The sequence below is a fragment of the Haematobia irritans genome, chromosome 3 (assembly GCF_050003625.1).
Source record: "Haematobia irritans isolate KBUSLIRL chromosome 3, ASM5000362v1, whole genome shotgun sequence".
NCBI classification, from domain to species: Eukaryota; Metazoa; Arthropoda; class Insecta; order Diptera; family Muscidae; genus Haematobia; species Haematobia irritans.
Window position 1 is genome coordinate 197,263,077 of NC_134399.1, and position 17,091 is coordinate 197,280,167.

The 17,091-nt window shown below is 33.1% G+C and overlaps 2 protein-coding genes across 3 annotated transcripts in view; one reads left to right on the top strand and one right to left on the bottom strand.

The window, feature by feature from the left end:
- goe (endothelin converting enzyme 1) overlaps window positions 1-17,091 on the bottom strand; it is a 194,304-nt gene that overhangs the window by 122,600 nt on the left and 54,613 nt on the right. The gene's annotated exons all lie outside the window — the stretch shown is intronic.
- LOC142228969 (uncharacterized) lies at window positions 1,374-3,615 on the top strand. The gene is made up of 3 exons (XM_075299492.1): window positions 1,374-1,388; window positions 1,463-2,135; window positions 3,338-3,615. Exons 1-3 carry the CDS (start codon window positions 1,374-1,376, stop codon window positions 3,613-3,615), a joined length of 966 nt encoding a protein of 321 aa, XP_075155607.1.

The window sequence follows — 17,091 nt, forward strand, 5'->3', positions numbered from 1 at the left end:
ACTTTAAAAGCACTTCCAGAAGATGCACTCCCAATGATATTCTTTATTTTAACTACCCAGGAAGTTCTTTAATTCAATTTTTTATAACTTGGTTTTTTTTCATATTTTTAATGGATAATTTTAACTTGTTTTGTTTCAATTATGTTAAAAACTGAGTGAGAATTCATAAAATGGTACAAATCATTTAAATTTTGTGGAAAAAAATGCAAACTCCAATTTGAAAAAATTGTGAATTTTTGAAAATATTTGAGGTCAAATGTTTCCGACAAGCGTTAGGATCCATTAAAAATAATAACAAAAATTATAAAAATTATTTATTTGACAATATATCACAGAATTTTTTAATTTACATCCAAAACATTGAATTCGGATCACACCTAAAGAAGTGATGCAAGTTCAGTGCAACGGCTGTTGAAATGGAGGACTTCCGTCCTATGACAAGCACATGTTAAATTCATCGCTTCTGCGTCAATTTTGCACCACTTCCGGATCCAAAAAGAAAATTTCCATTACTTTTTTGGCGACGCTTTTTTTGCTGGGATGACAAGCCCATGTTAAAATCATCGCTTCTGCGTCAATTCTGCACCACTTCCGGATCCAAAAAGAACATTTTCATTACTTTTTTGGCGACGCTTTTTTTGCTGGGAATTTTAAATTTTGTTACTAATTTTCTACAGCAGAGCCTATATCTTAATTTTGGTTTTCATATAAATTTGTCACAATTTTATTGGGGATTTTTCTGATGAATCTTAATTTAAATTGGAAATTTTTCGAAACGAAAGCGTCCTAATTTGAAAAAATACTGGCAACACTAATCGACAAACCTATTATACCAGAATGTATAAAAATAGCAGAATTTCCAAGTTCTCTCTAAATAAATTGTATGTTAAATACTATCACCATAGTAATCTCAAGCCAATTAATATACCGCTTTGGAAATACCCGAAAATAAAAATCCCCTCAATGAAATTAATCAAATGTTCTTCTTTTAAAACTAAAAACATTAAAAAATTGGAATTCCTAACTATTTGATAAAATGACTCACTTTTGGTAAAGATTAATGAAATTTCTGCAAATCAGCCACAATCGAAGCCTAAGGGGTTATTTCAAATGTTCTCGCTGCATTTGTAAAAAAGAAGCTTTGAAACATAATATGCAATTGTATAACTTGTCTTTAAAACTCTCCCTGCTAAGAATGTTTAAAGGTATTATAGAAAAAAACAATACCTCGGCTAATTATATTTTGTTTCGATTAAAAATTCGGGTATTTCTATATTTAAACTTATGGAACAAAACATTCTATAAAAGTGATGACAACTTTTCATTGCAGTGTTAGTTGCTCGTCAAAGGTTGAAAGTGAAAACGTTTAGAAAATGCGTGGTTTTATGGTATTAGGAAAATTAAATTAAAAAGAGTTAATTCGAAAATATTTAATTTATTCATTTTGTCGGTCGTCCTTTAGGTCTTGTGCTGTGTAATTGCTGTGGCTTTAGCCAAACCTCAGTATAATTATGGCAGTGGAGTTTCTGGAACCTTTGGCAGTTCTTCTTCAAGTGATTATTTATCAAATGGAGTCTTAACAGCCCCTACACCATCTATTGGAGGAACTTCATCATTTGGAGAATCATCGTTTAGTAGTGGATCATCTTTCCATCCATCTAACGTAGTAGGTAGTAGTTCATTTGGTGTAAGACCTAATGCTGCAAACAATTTTCAATCCAATTCATTTGGAAGCGGATCCTTTAACACTGGCCACTCTAGCCATGGTTATACGGCCCAGTCTTTTGAAGGATTCGAAGCCCCATTGGTTCATAAACATTTCATAACCATAGCTGCTCCTGAAGATAATGAAAATTTGGAAACCAACAAAAATTTGGTCATCGGTCGTCCACAGAAGAATTATCGTGTGATCTTTATCAAAGCTCCTTCCTCCAGTAGTGCTAATGTCAAACTATCTGCTCAATATGCTCCCCAGGAAGAAAAAACTGTTATTTATGTATTGTCAAAGAATGACAATAGTTTGGAAGTTGGTGATATTGCCACCCCCGCTCCTACGGTACCAAGTAAACCCGAAGTACATTTCATAAAATACAAAACTGAGGAGGAAGCTCAACATGCTCAGAAACAAATTCAAGGTAATAAATTATAATGCCAATGTTTACATTTACTCCAATAGGGAGCAAAAAATTAGTATTCTCGTCTTGCATACAAAGGATCAATCCCAGTTTCGACCAGCGATGGCAGTATTGGGGATTTTCTTTCGTGGTAGGGGGAGCGAAATTTTTGAGTTGGGGACATTCTTTGGGATTTTTTAAAGTTTATATAGGTTAGGTTAGGTGGCAGCCCGATGTACCAGGCTCACTTAGACTATTCAGTCCATTGTGATACCACATTGGTAAACTTCTCTCTTATCACTGAGTGCTCTCCGATTCCATGTTAAGCTCAATGACAAGCGACTTCCTTTTTATAGCCGAGTCAGAACGGCGTTCCACATTGCAGTGAAACCACTTAGAGAAGCTTTGAAACACTTTTTGGTGTTCGGTAGAAGCAGGAATCGAACCCACGACCTTGTGTATGCAAGGCGGGCATGCTAACCATTGCACCACGGTGGCTCCTATATAGATTTTTTTATCTATTGAAGTAGGTCCCCATGGCTTCAATCTCAGTTCCGACCAGTGTTGCCAATATATCCTGCAAATTCAGGGTTTTTCTTTCGTGGTTGGGAAGGAAATTTGAGTTGGGGACTCATGGATGTGATTTTTTAGAAATGTGGGGATTTGTTGAAACCTTTCTTATTGAAGCAGGTCCCCAAGCATGTGGACTAGAAATGGATGCATAGCCGCAAGTGCTAATTTACAATTTACTCAGCTTGGCCAAGACATTTTTCTACTAATATGAATTTATTTCGGAAGGGATTCGGCTCTAAATGTTGTCGGTTTCCTTGCGTACTTCCAAGGCCGTGTAAAATACATTGCTTCCGAGTTAATTCTGTACGATTTCTGGATACAAAGAATATTTTCATTGTTTGTTTGTTTTTTCTTTTTTGTACTGGGTACAAAAAAGTATCGCTACAAAATCTATAAAGATGTTCCTCTTTAATTTTCTACCTTCACTATATCAATACAAATTAATTGCGAAGTGTGTCAAAACTGTACGGTTTTAGGAATTAAATTAATGAAATATTGAAGAAAGAATTATAATTTTTTGATTACAATAGAGAGACGAATATTTCTAGGATGTTTTTTAGAATTTTCTTCCGAGCATGGGTTGTTTATATGGACATAAAATATACTTTTATCAAGAATCTTCTTAACAAGGTATTAAATATCTCTTACAGCCGAATATGATAAAATTGAAGGAACTTCAGAACACACAGATGCTGGTGTCGCTCCTCAACAATCTGTCGTTGGTATATTAGGCGATAGTGGTACATCTGGAGCTATTACTACAGGATCATCCTTTGGAACTTCATCATCGTCTGGCGGCTTCAATTTGGGTGCTGCTGGCTCTACTACCACTGGATCGCACACCATATCTACTTCTGTAAGTCATAATGTAGACGCAGGTTCAAGTGATCAAAAAGATGGCATAGCCTATTTACCTCCTTCAGCTTAAATTATTGAATAAAAATTATTACATCCAATTTAATTAATGTACCTAAAGATAAATTTTCAAATAAAATTAATTTATATAATAAACCACCAAAGAAAAACTAAACCGCTTACATATATTTCAATGGTATCATAATCTGTAGTCTAATCGACTCACATTGGGGTTTTTGATACCAAAAATGGGAATTAATTGAAAAATGAAATTTAGGAGAACCGAACAAATTTTTATAGTCGGTAAAAGTACACAAAATTCCACATCACTAGCGCAAAAATTGTGTCTTTGACAAGTACCGTTGTGTCACTATATATGTTTGAAGTTGGAGTTATTTTACGTTTTCCTTGCGTGCGATATAAATGTAAATTATTGGTGTCTTAAAAATTAGTTTTGAGTATTTTCTAAAGCGATAATTAAAAAAATAATAATGGAACCTTCATCCTCAGGTTAATAAGATTATTTTTGTGTTTTTTATTTTTATATTTGACTTGTGTTATTTGAAATTTAGTTTCGCTCGTAAGTCTTTAAATTAGAGGATTTCGAGAAATATATCGACAAATAGTTGTGAATAAAGCCAAATTAAGTAAAAAAGTTTATTTTTTCTAAAACAATAAACTCTTTTGAAAGCATAGATGAAAAAGTTGTCTGCACTTTTTTGCACATTTTGAAATTAAATGGAAAGACATTTTTCAACCCCTGGTACTATATGTCCCCAACTGTGCACAAATATTTATTACTTGGAGCAGAAATAATTAACTACGCTTTACTTCCAATTGGACAGTTGTCGGAAGAAGCGCAAGAAGCTAGAAACAAAGATTTTAAAAATTTTAGAGAGCATTTTTTGCGAAAATGTTCTATGGAAAAGTCAAATGAAAGACTAAAAGACTGTTAATTAACATACTTCGGATCCAATTATATCAGAAATGAGAAATTAAAAGAGAAGAAACCCCACAATTCGCCTATGGAAGCAATTCAAATGTTGAATCTTGATGGTGATCAAAATGCCAGTGTTGATGATAATGATACATATAGTAATTTTACTGACGATGATGATAATAATTGTTAAGAATCAGATCAAAAAGCAGATATTCATTCTAATTATTTTTGTTGCAAATTAACTAATGGAAAACAAATAAAATGTGGACTAAAAAATATTTAAAATTTGATTGGTTTTATGTCTTTTAGTGAATTTGGCCGAAAAAAGTTAAAACTATAAACAGGGAAAGCTACTTCGAATTAATTCCCACTTTTGACATCAAAAACCCCACTGTGCGACGCCTCAAAAATGGGTTTTTCCTTTAATCGTGGTTTTCTCTGACAGTGTGTTGAGAACAGGCTTACCAATTTTGCCGATTTATCGACATTTGGACGATTTTTTTACTCTAAAAATAGCAAATGCCGATTTTCCGATCCTTAACCCAAAAATGACGATATTAAATCCGTTCGAAAATGTTGACTAGAAGCCGTTTGCTTACACGTTTAGAGCCAGCAAAAGAGAGACTACATTTGACAGTTGTCAGATAGAGAAATTGCAAGATTTAGCTAGAAATTACTTACAAGTAGGAGGTATATTTAATTTTACACCTATAATACAAGTATTAGTATTACGGGTGCCAAAATAATCCACCAAAGTTTTAATTCAATTTTACAAAACATCTACCATATTAAAAAAAATTATTTTGAAGTTGTTGATCAAATGTTGTGTGTGGTATATCAAAAATGTTGTTTTATTCGAAAGAAATGTTTAATATGGAATTTATAGAAAATTTTATTTCTTTACAAAATTTTGTCAATATTTTATTGCTGTAGAAAATTTTGTCAAGATTTTATTTCTATAGAAAATTTTGTCAAAATTTTATTTCTATAGAAAATTTTGTCCAAATTGTATTTCTATGGAAAATTTCGTCAAAATTTTATTTCCATAGAAAATTTTGTCAAAATTTTATTTCTATAGAAAATTTTGTCAAAATTTTATTTCTATATACAATTTTGTCAAAATTTTATTTTTATATAGAAAATTTTGTCATAATTTTATTTCTAACGAAAACTTTCTCAAAACGTTATATGTGTAGAAAATGTTTTCACATTTTCGTTTCTACAGAACATTCTTGCAAAAATGTATGTCTATAGAATACTTTTGGAAAATTTTATTTTTATAGTAAATTCTTGCAAAATTTTATTTCTATGAAAAATTTTGCAAAATTTTGTTTCTATGAAAATTTTTGCAAAATTTTATTTCAAAGAAAATTTTTGCAAAATTTTATTTCTATAGAAAATTTTTTCAAAATTTTATTTCTATAGAAAATGTTGTCAAAATTTTATTTCTATAGAAAATGTTGTCAAAACTTTATTTCTATAGAAAATGTTGCCAAAACATTATTTCTGTAGAAAATTTTGTCAAAATTTTATTTCTATAGAAAATTTTGTCACAATTTTATTTCTATAGAAAATTTTGTCAAAATTTTATTTCTATAGAAAATTTTGTCAAAATTTTATTTCTATAGAACATTTTGTCAAAACTTTATTTCTATAAAAAATTTTGTCAAAATTTTATTTCTATAGAAAATTTTGTTAAAATTTTATTTCTATAGAAAATTTTGTCAAAATTTTATTTCTATAAAAAATTTTGTTAAAATTTTATTTCTATAGAAAATTTTGTCAAAATTTAGTTCTACAGAAAATTTTGTCAAAATTATATTTCTACAGAAAATTTTGTCAAAATTTTATTTCTATAGAAAATTTTGTCAAAATTATATTTCTATAGAAAATTTTGTCAAAATTTTATTTCTATCGAAAACTTTATATGTGTAGAAATTTTTTTCACATTTTCGTTTCTACAGAACATTTTTGCAAAAATGTATGTCTATAGAACACTTTTGGGAAATTTTATTTTTATAGTAAATTCTTGCAAAATTTTATTTCTATGAAAAATTTTGTTTCTACGAAAAATTTTGCAAAATTGTATTTCAAAGAAAATTTTTGCAATATTTTATTTCTATAGAAAATTTTGTTAAAAATTTATTTCTAGAGAAAATTGTACTTATTGATATAATGGAATACTACATTACACCAACTTTGAATAAGAACGGGTTAAATAAGGATATTGTGGTTCATTTTGAAAAAATCAGTAAGATCGATCAGTCAATAAATAAAAGTAAATATTAAAGATCTTTATTTTTATTTTTAAATAAAAATATTACTGAATTAGTAACTATATATTAAACAATTAATTTTTATATTACTTTTTGAATTGCATAAACATTTTTTTTTTTGCTTAATATTAGTCTTCTACAAAACTGAATTCATTACGCTTTTGTTGTTAAAATGCATAGTTATGTATGTTAATTTTCTGTTCTTTATATGAAAATAAATTAACCAAAAATATGTTTTGCTTTAATATTATTTACATTGCAGATTTTTGAAGATTATGACAATTATGACAATTATGACGATTTTTTTCTTGAAATTTTATTGGCAGCCCTGAGTTGGGACGTTCGAAACTTTCTCTTATTTATCCAATTTCTCTTGTTTTAATGATGAAAATAATTTTTAATTGAAATTGCCTCAATCGCAGAAATGGTAATCTTAATTAAAAATTACGTTTGAATTAATAAATAATTTTTGTTGATAAGATTTTAATTTTATAATTTTTTTAATTTTATAATTTTTAGTTCTAATTGATTTAATTTTTCCAATTATATTATAATTTATAATGCTTCAATCAAAAATATAATAAAAATATTCAAAATTTAATTTCAATTACTGTTATAGTTTTTTTTTTTTATTTTAATTAAACACTTTTGCAAAACATAATATCAATTTAAGCCTAAGCCCAATCTACGATATCCTTCGTCAGTTCAACTTAGAAAGCCTTGAATATGAATGATAATTTACAAACACTTGCCAGATGATTTTGTTATAATCAATAATGACCAATAGACATGACGTTATAGATTTTTTTTTTCGTCAAAAGGGCAATAAACTCCATCAATATCATCACAAACAAATGTTTATCCGTCAAAGAAAAAAAACTCCGTTAAAACATTTGTTTTTATTTTCCCAAAAACAAATGCCTTGAATTAATGTCTTCTCTTTCCGTTTCCTTTTGATAACCCTGTCTTACTGTCTTAAGCTTACAATTGTCAAAACGACCACCTTTTGCAAATCAAAAGCTAAAACAACAGATTGTCTCTACATTTATATACAAATGATGAGCTAGCGCGTATAAATTCAAAATTTATTCATTTCAATATTTTATTTTCACAGGGCTATCAGATTCATATAATGATATATGGTTTTTTAATTTGTAGCTAAAACAAAAAAATAATTTTTATTTTATTTTAATATCTTTTTTGAGATTCAAAAAAAAAACGGGAAAACCTGTTTCCCCTGCAAGACGAAAAATATAAACAAAAATATTATTGAATGGCCTTTTTAAACATTTTTGATTTGTTATATCGCTTCGTGGTGGGTATCATCATTCGTAAAACTTTAAATATCTCATAGTAGTTGATTTATCTCCTTTCCAATGAACAGCTGATTCAAACAGCTGATCCATAATGACGGTAGAAATGGTATTTGTATGTGTAAGTATACGTGTATATAAGTCACTGTATTTTGTTTTTTTTTTTTTTTATCAAATTTAATATAAATTATGGCATTTCAAATGTATCCAACAATACGAGTACGATTTTACACATTAAGGTCATGTATTAACCTTTAACATCAGTAGATATAACAACAAAAGAAACAAAAATAATACCTAATTCATAGATAGGCTGAATGAAATGGACAGTGATAATAAATCACATATGAATGTGGGGAGAAAAATGAGTTTTGAGATACCCTACGATGGGCAATTGGTAAAAGTCATTACTATCAGATGGAGATGTGATATCTCTAATTTTTTAGCAGTATGTTCATACAGAAAAGTTGTTTATATAGCAGAATAAATATATATATATATATAAATTAGAATATAATATTTATATTATATATAATAGTTTTATATCTTAATATAATTTACTATGTAATGCGTAGAATTTTAATTGTTGTATTTTATTAGAATATTGAAAATTTCATTTTTCTTGGTTGAGAATTAAATTTGGCTATATGTCTAGTACACTGATAGAAAAAATTATGCTAAACCGCAGTCTGCTGTTACATTTTTGAATAGCGAACAACGAATGTAAAATGTTTAGGCTTTACTGTAGTTATCGTATTTAAGTCCCTAATTTAACTTTTTTGTTTGTTTCAGCTAAATTAAAACCATTTTTTAGTGTAATCGAGATAAAAAATCGCCGGCAATTTTTGCTATTTCAGCAAACCTCAACTACTTTTTCATCATCTTCAGCACGTTTTTTGTCTTTTTGGCCATATCGGACCACTTTTGCATATAGCCCCCATATAAACCGACCCCCAGATTTGGCTTGCAGAGCCTCTGGAGGAGCAAAATTCATTCAATCCGGTTGAAGTTTGGTATGTGGTGTTAGTATATGGTATATAACAACCATGCAAAAATTGGTCTATATCGGTCCATGATTATATACAGCCCCCATATAAACCGATCCTCACATTTGGCTTGCAGAGCCTCTAACAGAAGATAATTTCATCCGATCCGGTTGAAATATGGTATGTGGTGTTAGAATAGGGTCTATAACAACCATGCAAAAATTTGTCCATATCGGTCCATAATTATATATAGCCCCCATATAAACCGATCCCCAGATTTGACCACCGGAGCCTCTTAGAGGAGCAAAATTCATCCGATCCAGTTTAAATTTGGTATGTAGTGTCAGTATATGGTCTCTAACAACCAAGCAAAAATTGGTCTATATCGGTCCATAATTATATATAGCCCCCATATAAACCGGTCCCCAGATTTGACCTTCGAAACCTCTTGGAGGAGCAAAATTCATCCGATTCGGTTGAAATTTGGTACGTGGTGTTAGTATATGGTCTCTAACAACCATGCAAAAATTGGTCCATATCGGTCCATAATTATATATAGCCCCCATATAAACCGATCCCAAGATTTGACCTTCGGAACCTCTTGGAGGAGCAAAATTCATCCGATTCGGTTGAAATTTGGTACATTGTGCTAGTATATGGCCGCTAACAGCCATGCAAAAATTGGTCCATATCGGTCTATAGTTATATATATATAGACAATGGCCAATCACACAAAAATTGGTCCATATCGCCAAAACTAATCTTCCAAAATTTTATTTCTATAGAAAATTTTGTCAAAATTTTATTTCTATAGAAAATTTTATCAAAATTTTATTCCTATTGAAAATTTTGTCAAAATTTTATTGTTATAAAAAATGTTGTCAAAATTTTATTTCTATAGAAAATTTTGTCAAAATTTTATTTCTATCGAAAATGTTATCAAAATTTTATTTATATAGAAAATTTAGTCAACATTTTATTTCTATAGAAAATTTTGTCGAACTGAATTATATACGTATTTAATCGGCCTTTTTTGTTTAATATATCCCCCGTATGGACTAACATAAAATTTAGAAGACGGTGTTAAGGATTTTTTAAGATACCTTGCCATCGGAAAGTGTTACCGCAACCCAAGTAATTCGATTGTGGATGGCAGTCTTTAGTAGAAGTTTCTACGCAATCCATGGTGGAGGGTACATAAGATTCGGCCTGGCCGAACTTACGACCGTATATACTTGTTTTTACTACTCTATCAGGCAAAGATCAGATAAAACTGATATCAGGAGCGATAACAGGGTTGCATTTTATATTTCCGGATTGGGCAACTCTAGCTTGAAGGTGAGTACTAAATTCGAATATTAGCCGCTAAAGTGAAAACTAAATCAGTTAAAAAAGGCGTAAAATGAAACATATTTGTTGCAAATTTTATAACTTGATAGGGAATAGCCTTAAGCAACTTTTTTTTTATAATACGCAAAATTTCACTTAAATTGGACTACAACTTTGACCTCTGTGGTCATAAGACGGAAAATCGGAAGAAAGATATATATCTAAATCTGAACCGATTTCAATAAAATTTAGCACACTTGACTGCACAACTAATTGTACTCCTAGTGCAAATTTTCAACCAAATTAGTGTAAAACTCTGGCTTCTGGGGCCATATAAGTTCATATCGGGCGAAAAATATATGTGGGACCTATATCTAAATCTGATTTCAATCAAATTTTGCACACTTAACTATACGACCAAGTATTAAGTTTGTGCAAAATTTCAAGCAAGTCAGTGTAAACTCTGGCTTCTGGGTCCATAAAAGTACATATCTGACCCTAGACTTTGATCACAAAAATGTGTTCACAGAGAGACGGACGGACGGACATGGCTAGATCGACTCAGGGACCCACCCTGAGCATTATTGCCAAAGACACCATGTGTCTATCTCGTCTTCTTCTGGTTGTTGCAAACATATGCACTAACTTATAATACCCTGTTCCACAGTGTGCCGCAGGATACAAAAAAAGTTCCTGAGTAGTTAAAATAAAGACCATTGTTAGGAGGACATTTGCTTTTAAAATTGTGACTTTAGAAGTACTTCCAAATTGTTTTGCTGGGACGTGATGAGTTGTGGATTCACACATATGGGTCCAAAAGTAAACAGCAGTCGATTGTATTGGTGTTTCAAGATGGGCCATTTTAACGCACCAAACACTTCGAAGCAAATGATCGGCTGTTTTTGGGACAAACTGTCGCAGTAGCACCTTTAGAACAACACAGAACACTCAATTTTGAGTGGTAAGCAAACATTTGCTTGTCAGTAGTTTTCCAAGAAATCAGGAAAACCAACCATCGAAAACGGATCATTCTTCACCATGGATCACTCTTCGATACCTGAAGAAGCGGTTGATACAATCACAATGCATGTTTAGGAGATAACTCAGATTGGAAAAAGTAATTCAACGCATGAAAAGTTTAATGGGAAATATTTTGAAAAACAATAAAGTGATTTTTGATGATTACACTCAATAAAAGTGAACCCTCTATATCACTAGAGACAATTTAACTTTATTTTAGTTCATGGAGTTTTCATGTTTTGAGAAAGTTTCCTTTACTCTAATATTTTTTTGCGTAACAAGTTGGCTGATAAGTCCCCGCTCTGACACATAGATGGCGTCGCTAGTATTAAATGAATATTATTTTTATATATCACCAACCTTCAAATGATTCCTGTCAAAATTTGACGTCTGTAAATCAATTAGTTTGTGAGATAGAGCGTCTTTTGTGAAGCAACTTTTGTTATTGCGAAAAAAAATGGAAAAAAAGGAATTTCGTGTTTTGATAAAATACTGTTTTCTGAAAGGGACAAATACGGTGGAAGCAAAAACTTGGCTTGATAATGAGTTTCCGGACTCTGCCCCAGGGAAATCAACAATAATTGATTGGTATGCAAAATTCAAGCGTGGTGAAATGAGCACGGAGGACGGTGAACGCAATGGACGCCCGAAAGAGGTGGTTACCGACGAAAACATCAAAAAAATCCACAAAATGATTTTGAATGACCATAAAATGAAGTTGATCGAGATAGCAGAGGCCTTAAAGATATCAAAGGAACGTGTTGGTCATATCATTCATCAATATTTGGATATGCGGAAGCTCTGTGCAAAATGGGTGCCGCGCGAGCTCACATTTGACCAAAAACAACAACGTGTTGATGATTCTGAGCGGTGTTTGCAGCTGTTAACTCGTAATACACTCGAGTTTTTCCATCGATATGTGACAATGGATGAAACATGGCTCCATCACTACACTCCTGAGTCCAATCAACAGTCGGCTGAGTGGACAGCGACCGGTTAACCGTCTCCGAAGCGTGGAAAGACTCAAAAGTCCGCTGGCAAAGTAATGGCCTCTGTTTTTTTTGGATGCGAATGGAATATTTTTTATCGATTATATTGAGAAGGGAAAAACCATCAACAGTGACTATTATATGGCGTTATTGGAGCGTTTGAAGGTCGAAATCGCGGCAAAACGGCCCCATATGAAGAAGAAAAAAGTGTTGTTTCCACCAAGACAACGCACCGTGCCACAAGTCATTGAGAACGATGGCAAAAATTCATGAATTGGGCTTCGAATTGCTTCCCCAACCGCCGTATTGTCCAGATCTGGCCCCCAGCGACTTTTTCTTGTTCTCAGACCTCAAAAGAATGATCGCAGGGAAAAAATTTGGCTGCAATGAAGAGGTGATCGCCGAAACTGAGGCCTATTTTGAGGCAAAACCGAAGGAGTACTGCCAAAATGGTATCAACAAATTGGAAGGTCGTTATAATCGTTGTATTGCTCTTGAAAATGTGTTTTTCTTTGTTAGACCGGGGACTTATCACCCAACCTTATATTTCTATTAAATGGACATTTATTCAAAAACTATAGCTGATACTTTTCGGGTTCTTTTTTTAGTTTTTCTCACACTTTGTATGATATTATAGGCCAAATAGGGCTTCTTTTCGTAATACCATTTGGTCACAATTAAAGAATCAAGTTTTCAGAACAAGCTCATATAGCTTTTGAAGTAATTGAGGTAGGATCTCAAAATGACAATTTTTGTTTTAGTTACATGCTGTTAGCAATAGTAAAAGCAAGGAAAAATTAAAGTTTTTAACATTAGGTTTATTTCGGTAGTGAAAGTTTTAAATTTGTAAACTTTACTACAAATGCGTCCATCTTGAACGTCGTATGGCACTAAAGGCATTCTTGCAATCTTGAACTCCATTTTTTTCCTTCAAACAGCAACATTTTCTTTAACAAGTAAAAATAATAATTATGTCTAATAAATTTTCTTGAATTTGTTCAAAGCTATTTACTTATTTTCCTAATATAAAGTGGTGCCAGCGTTTTTAATACTGTTTCTAAAAATAATCATAATTTTCTAAAAATAACCAAAATTGTTCTTTCTATATTTTCCGTGTTCTATAATTCCGAAATTTAAAAGGCAACCCTCGAATTGAGATTTGACGTGACTTGTTGTATATCTTTTGCAAATCCAATCGGTTATCTTCTGAAATTCCCAGACGATCGCCAATCATAGTATTCCCCTTCGAGAGGGTAGACAAATGTCAGACTTCACGGAAAACTGAAATTGCACCATTTCGACCTTGTATTTCGGAGAAACCATTCTGTTTTGGGAGCCACCGTGGTGCAATGGTTAGCATGCCCGCCTTGCATGCACAAGGTCGTGGGTTCGATTCCTGCTACGACCGAACACCAAAAAGTTTTTCAGCGGTGGATTATTCCACCTCAGTGTCATTTCTGAGGGTTTCAAAGCTTCTCTAAGTGGTTTCACTGGAATGTGGAACGCCGTTCGGACTCGGCTATAATTGAGTTTAATATGGAATCGGGCAGCACTCAGTGATAAGAGAGAAGTTCCCCACTGTGGTATCACAATGGACTGAATAGTCTAAGTGAGCCTGATACATCGGGCTGCCACATAACCTAACCTAACCTTCGGGGTCAGTCGCTTGTAGTCCATGAATGATCTACAGGCTGTAAATAGTAGGGTCCGGAAATCAGCATAGAATTTTGCAGTTCTCCATTTTTCAACACTTGATTTTCACAACAAATAATCAACGTTGACTCTGAAACCGTGAATCATTGGGATTTGTTGTCAAAATAAAATTTCCTCCATATGAAAAACCAATAATTATATCTTATTAAACAAAATCTGTCGACTTGATTGATAATTCCATCAAACTTGTATTTTCATTATAAATTTTAGGTATTATTCCCTAAAACAAACCACACCTCATTTTCCCAAATACCAAATGTATTGTAATATAGCATATACATAAATCTCTATTAGCCGATTATAGAGTGCAGCATTGTATCTTTTGATTACAAAAAAAAAGGCGTTAGGTCAAATAAATAAGCAACAACGATGATATAAACGCATAAATTATTAATACAGGAAAGAGAACTCCAGTCAAGCAAACAAAACAAATGACTCTGAGCCATTTGCTTAGAGCCATATTTGGACAATTCACTCTTTTATCATCTAAGCCTGATCAAGTGAAGCAGTGAATTAAATTGGGAGTATCACTAGAAATTTCTCAAATTTATGATTTGGCTATAAAATCATAGATGATTATGGAGTACGTCATTAGTATCTCATCAAACTTTAGATAAAGAACATAGACTCGCAGCACCGGGAAAATAAAATGCGTGTATTTTTGGTAATTAGAAAGCCCCCTCCCCCCCTCAAAAAGGATTACAAACTGGCGCAGAGGATTACATTAATGGCGAATTTGTTTTTGATTTTAGACTTTGTGTTCTTTGGTTGCCGTTGGCTTGGCTAAACCTCAATACAATTATGGCAGTGGTGTTTCCGGTACTTTCGGAGGTTCCAACGGAAATGTAGGAGGAGGTAGTTTTGGTGGCTTTGGAGGCTTTGGAGGTGGTGCCAGTGCTAGATACTCGGGCGGTAATAGTGGATTCTCCTCAGCACCTTCATCCTTTGGTGGATCTGCTTTTGGATCGGGTGTGGGTTCTTCTTTCGGTGGTTCTTCTTCGTTTGGTGGATCTTCCTTTGGCGGAGCTTCCAACTATCATGGTGGTGCAGCCCATGGCGGTGCTGCTCATGGTGGTCAATTTGAAGCTCCTTTGGTTCACAAGCAATTCATTACCGTCTCCGCTCCTGAGGATCAGGATAGTTTATCCCAAACTAAACGCTTGGTAATTGGACGTCCACAAAAGAACTATCGTGTCGTTTTCATCAAGGCTCCATCGTCAAGCAATGCCAATGTTAAATTGTCCGCCGAATATGCTCCTCAAGAAGAAAAGACTGTCATCTATGTGTTGTCCAAGAAGGATAGCTCTTTGGATGTTGGTGATATTGCCACACCTGCACCCACTGTGCCTAGCAAACCCGAAGTATTCTTCATCAAATACAAGACTGAGGAAGAGGCTCAACATGCCCAAAGACAAATTCAAGGTAAGCCATCAGAAAGATTTAAAAAAATTGAATCTGAAGATTAATTGGTTTTCCCCTCTAGCCGAATATGACAAAATTGAAGGTTCTTCCGAACACACTGACGCTGGTGTTGCTCCACAACAGTCTGTTGTTGGTATCTTGGATAATGGCGGTCATGCTGGTGGTGTTGGAGGAGGATCATTCGGAGGTTCTTCGGGCTCATTTGGTACGGGTTCTTCTGGTTCCTTCCATACTGGTAGCTCTTCATCTGGCTTTGGCTCTTCAGGCCCTGCCGGAGTTAGATCTTCTGCTTACTTGCCTCCTAGTCATTAAATCATTGAGGGAGTTCAAGTTGGAGATGAAGATTTAGTAGGTTTAATTAATCAAATGCCAACAAGTTTTATTTGTTATTTTTTTGTTATATGTTTGTTTAATCAATAAACATTTTATTTTTTTTATAAAACAAAAGTTTTAAGGGGAAAGAAAACAAATTAACATAAGGAACTTGGAGACAAATATTTGCAATTACAACAATTACATCTTCTGATAAAGTATTTTCTTAAAAAAAAAATACTTGCTGAAAGTTTTGATCGGATGAAGAAATTGTGGACTATTTGAAAACAAACAAAAATAGTAAGGGAAAACTTTTACGGGTCGCCAACGTCGAAGGTGGGAATCTTCGATTTTCATTTGAAAATTTTCAAGTGAAAATTTGTTAAACATAATGTGTATGTACCCTACGGGAAATTGGTGCAAATTGCCACTGACGGACCTATCACAATACTGGTACCGGTGATCCAGTTTGTCGCAGTTTTTAAATAGTCATAATTTTATGATTTCCATATTCGCTTGATATAAAAATCTTATTGGATCTACACATTTAGTGAAGTAGAATTACCAGAATAACCTATTGTTCAACATATTTCAAAAGTTTTTCATTTTTGGTGCCGTGCGGATAACCAAACTGAAACAGATTCCTAAGAGTTTGTCCGAGACTAGTTCATGAGGACCTGTCTATACGAGTAGAGTGTTACTACTAAAATTTCCCAGGACGTGTCCTTAGGAACGAGTCCAAGACCAGGGTTGGCCTGTCACAAACTGTGACTTTTGCGACATACATTTGCGACGGTATAATAGGTATGTCGCAAAAGTCGTAAACCTACTGTAGAAAACCTAATTTTGAATAGAAGAAATCCTGAACATTTTTTAATTTAGCATGACAGCATTCGCTGTGAGTTTCTGCAGAAATTTGTGAAAGTTTTTCCACCGTCAAGCCTATTTTCTTACGTGGTATCGAAATTCCCGTTGGTGAGTGTGCAAAATACCTTGGGGTTATATTGGACAGGAGACTGAACTTAAAGCTAAGAAAGGACGAGAAAATCCACGGTTACCCTGTACTAGAGATGTGCACGTGACACGAAATTGTCGTGACTCACGAAAATGTTCGTGACTCACGCGTGATTCGTGAGTCACGCTGACGGCTACGGCGTGAGTGTGCGTGAGCGTGATTAACCAATCAAATGTCGTGCGTGAGCGTGAGTCACGAAAATAATATCGTCGTGAGTGTGCGTGAGTAACGAAT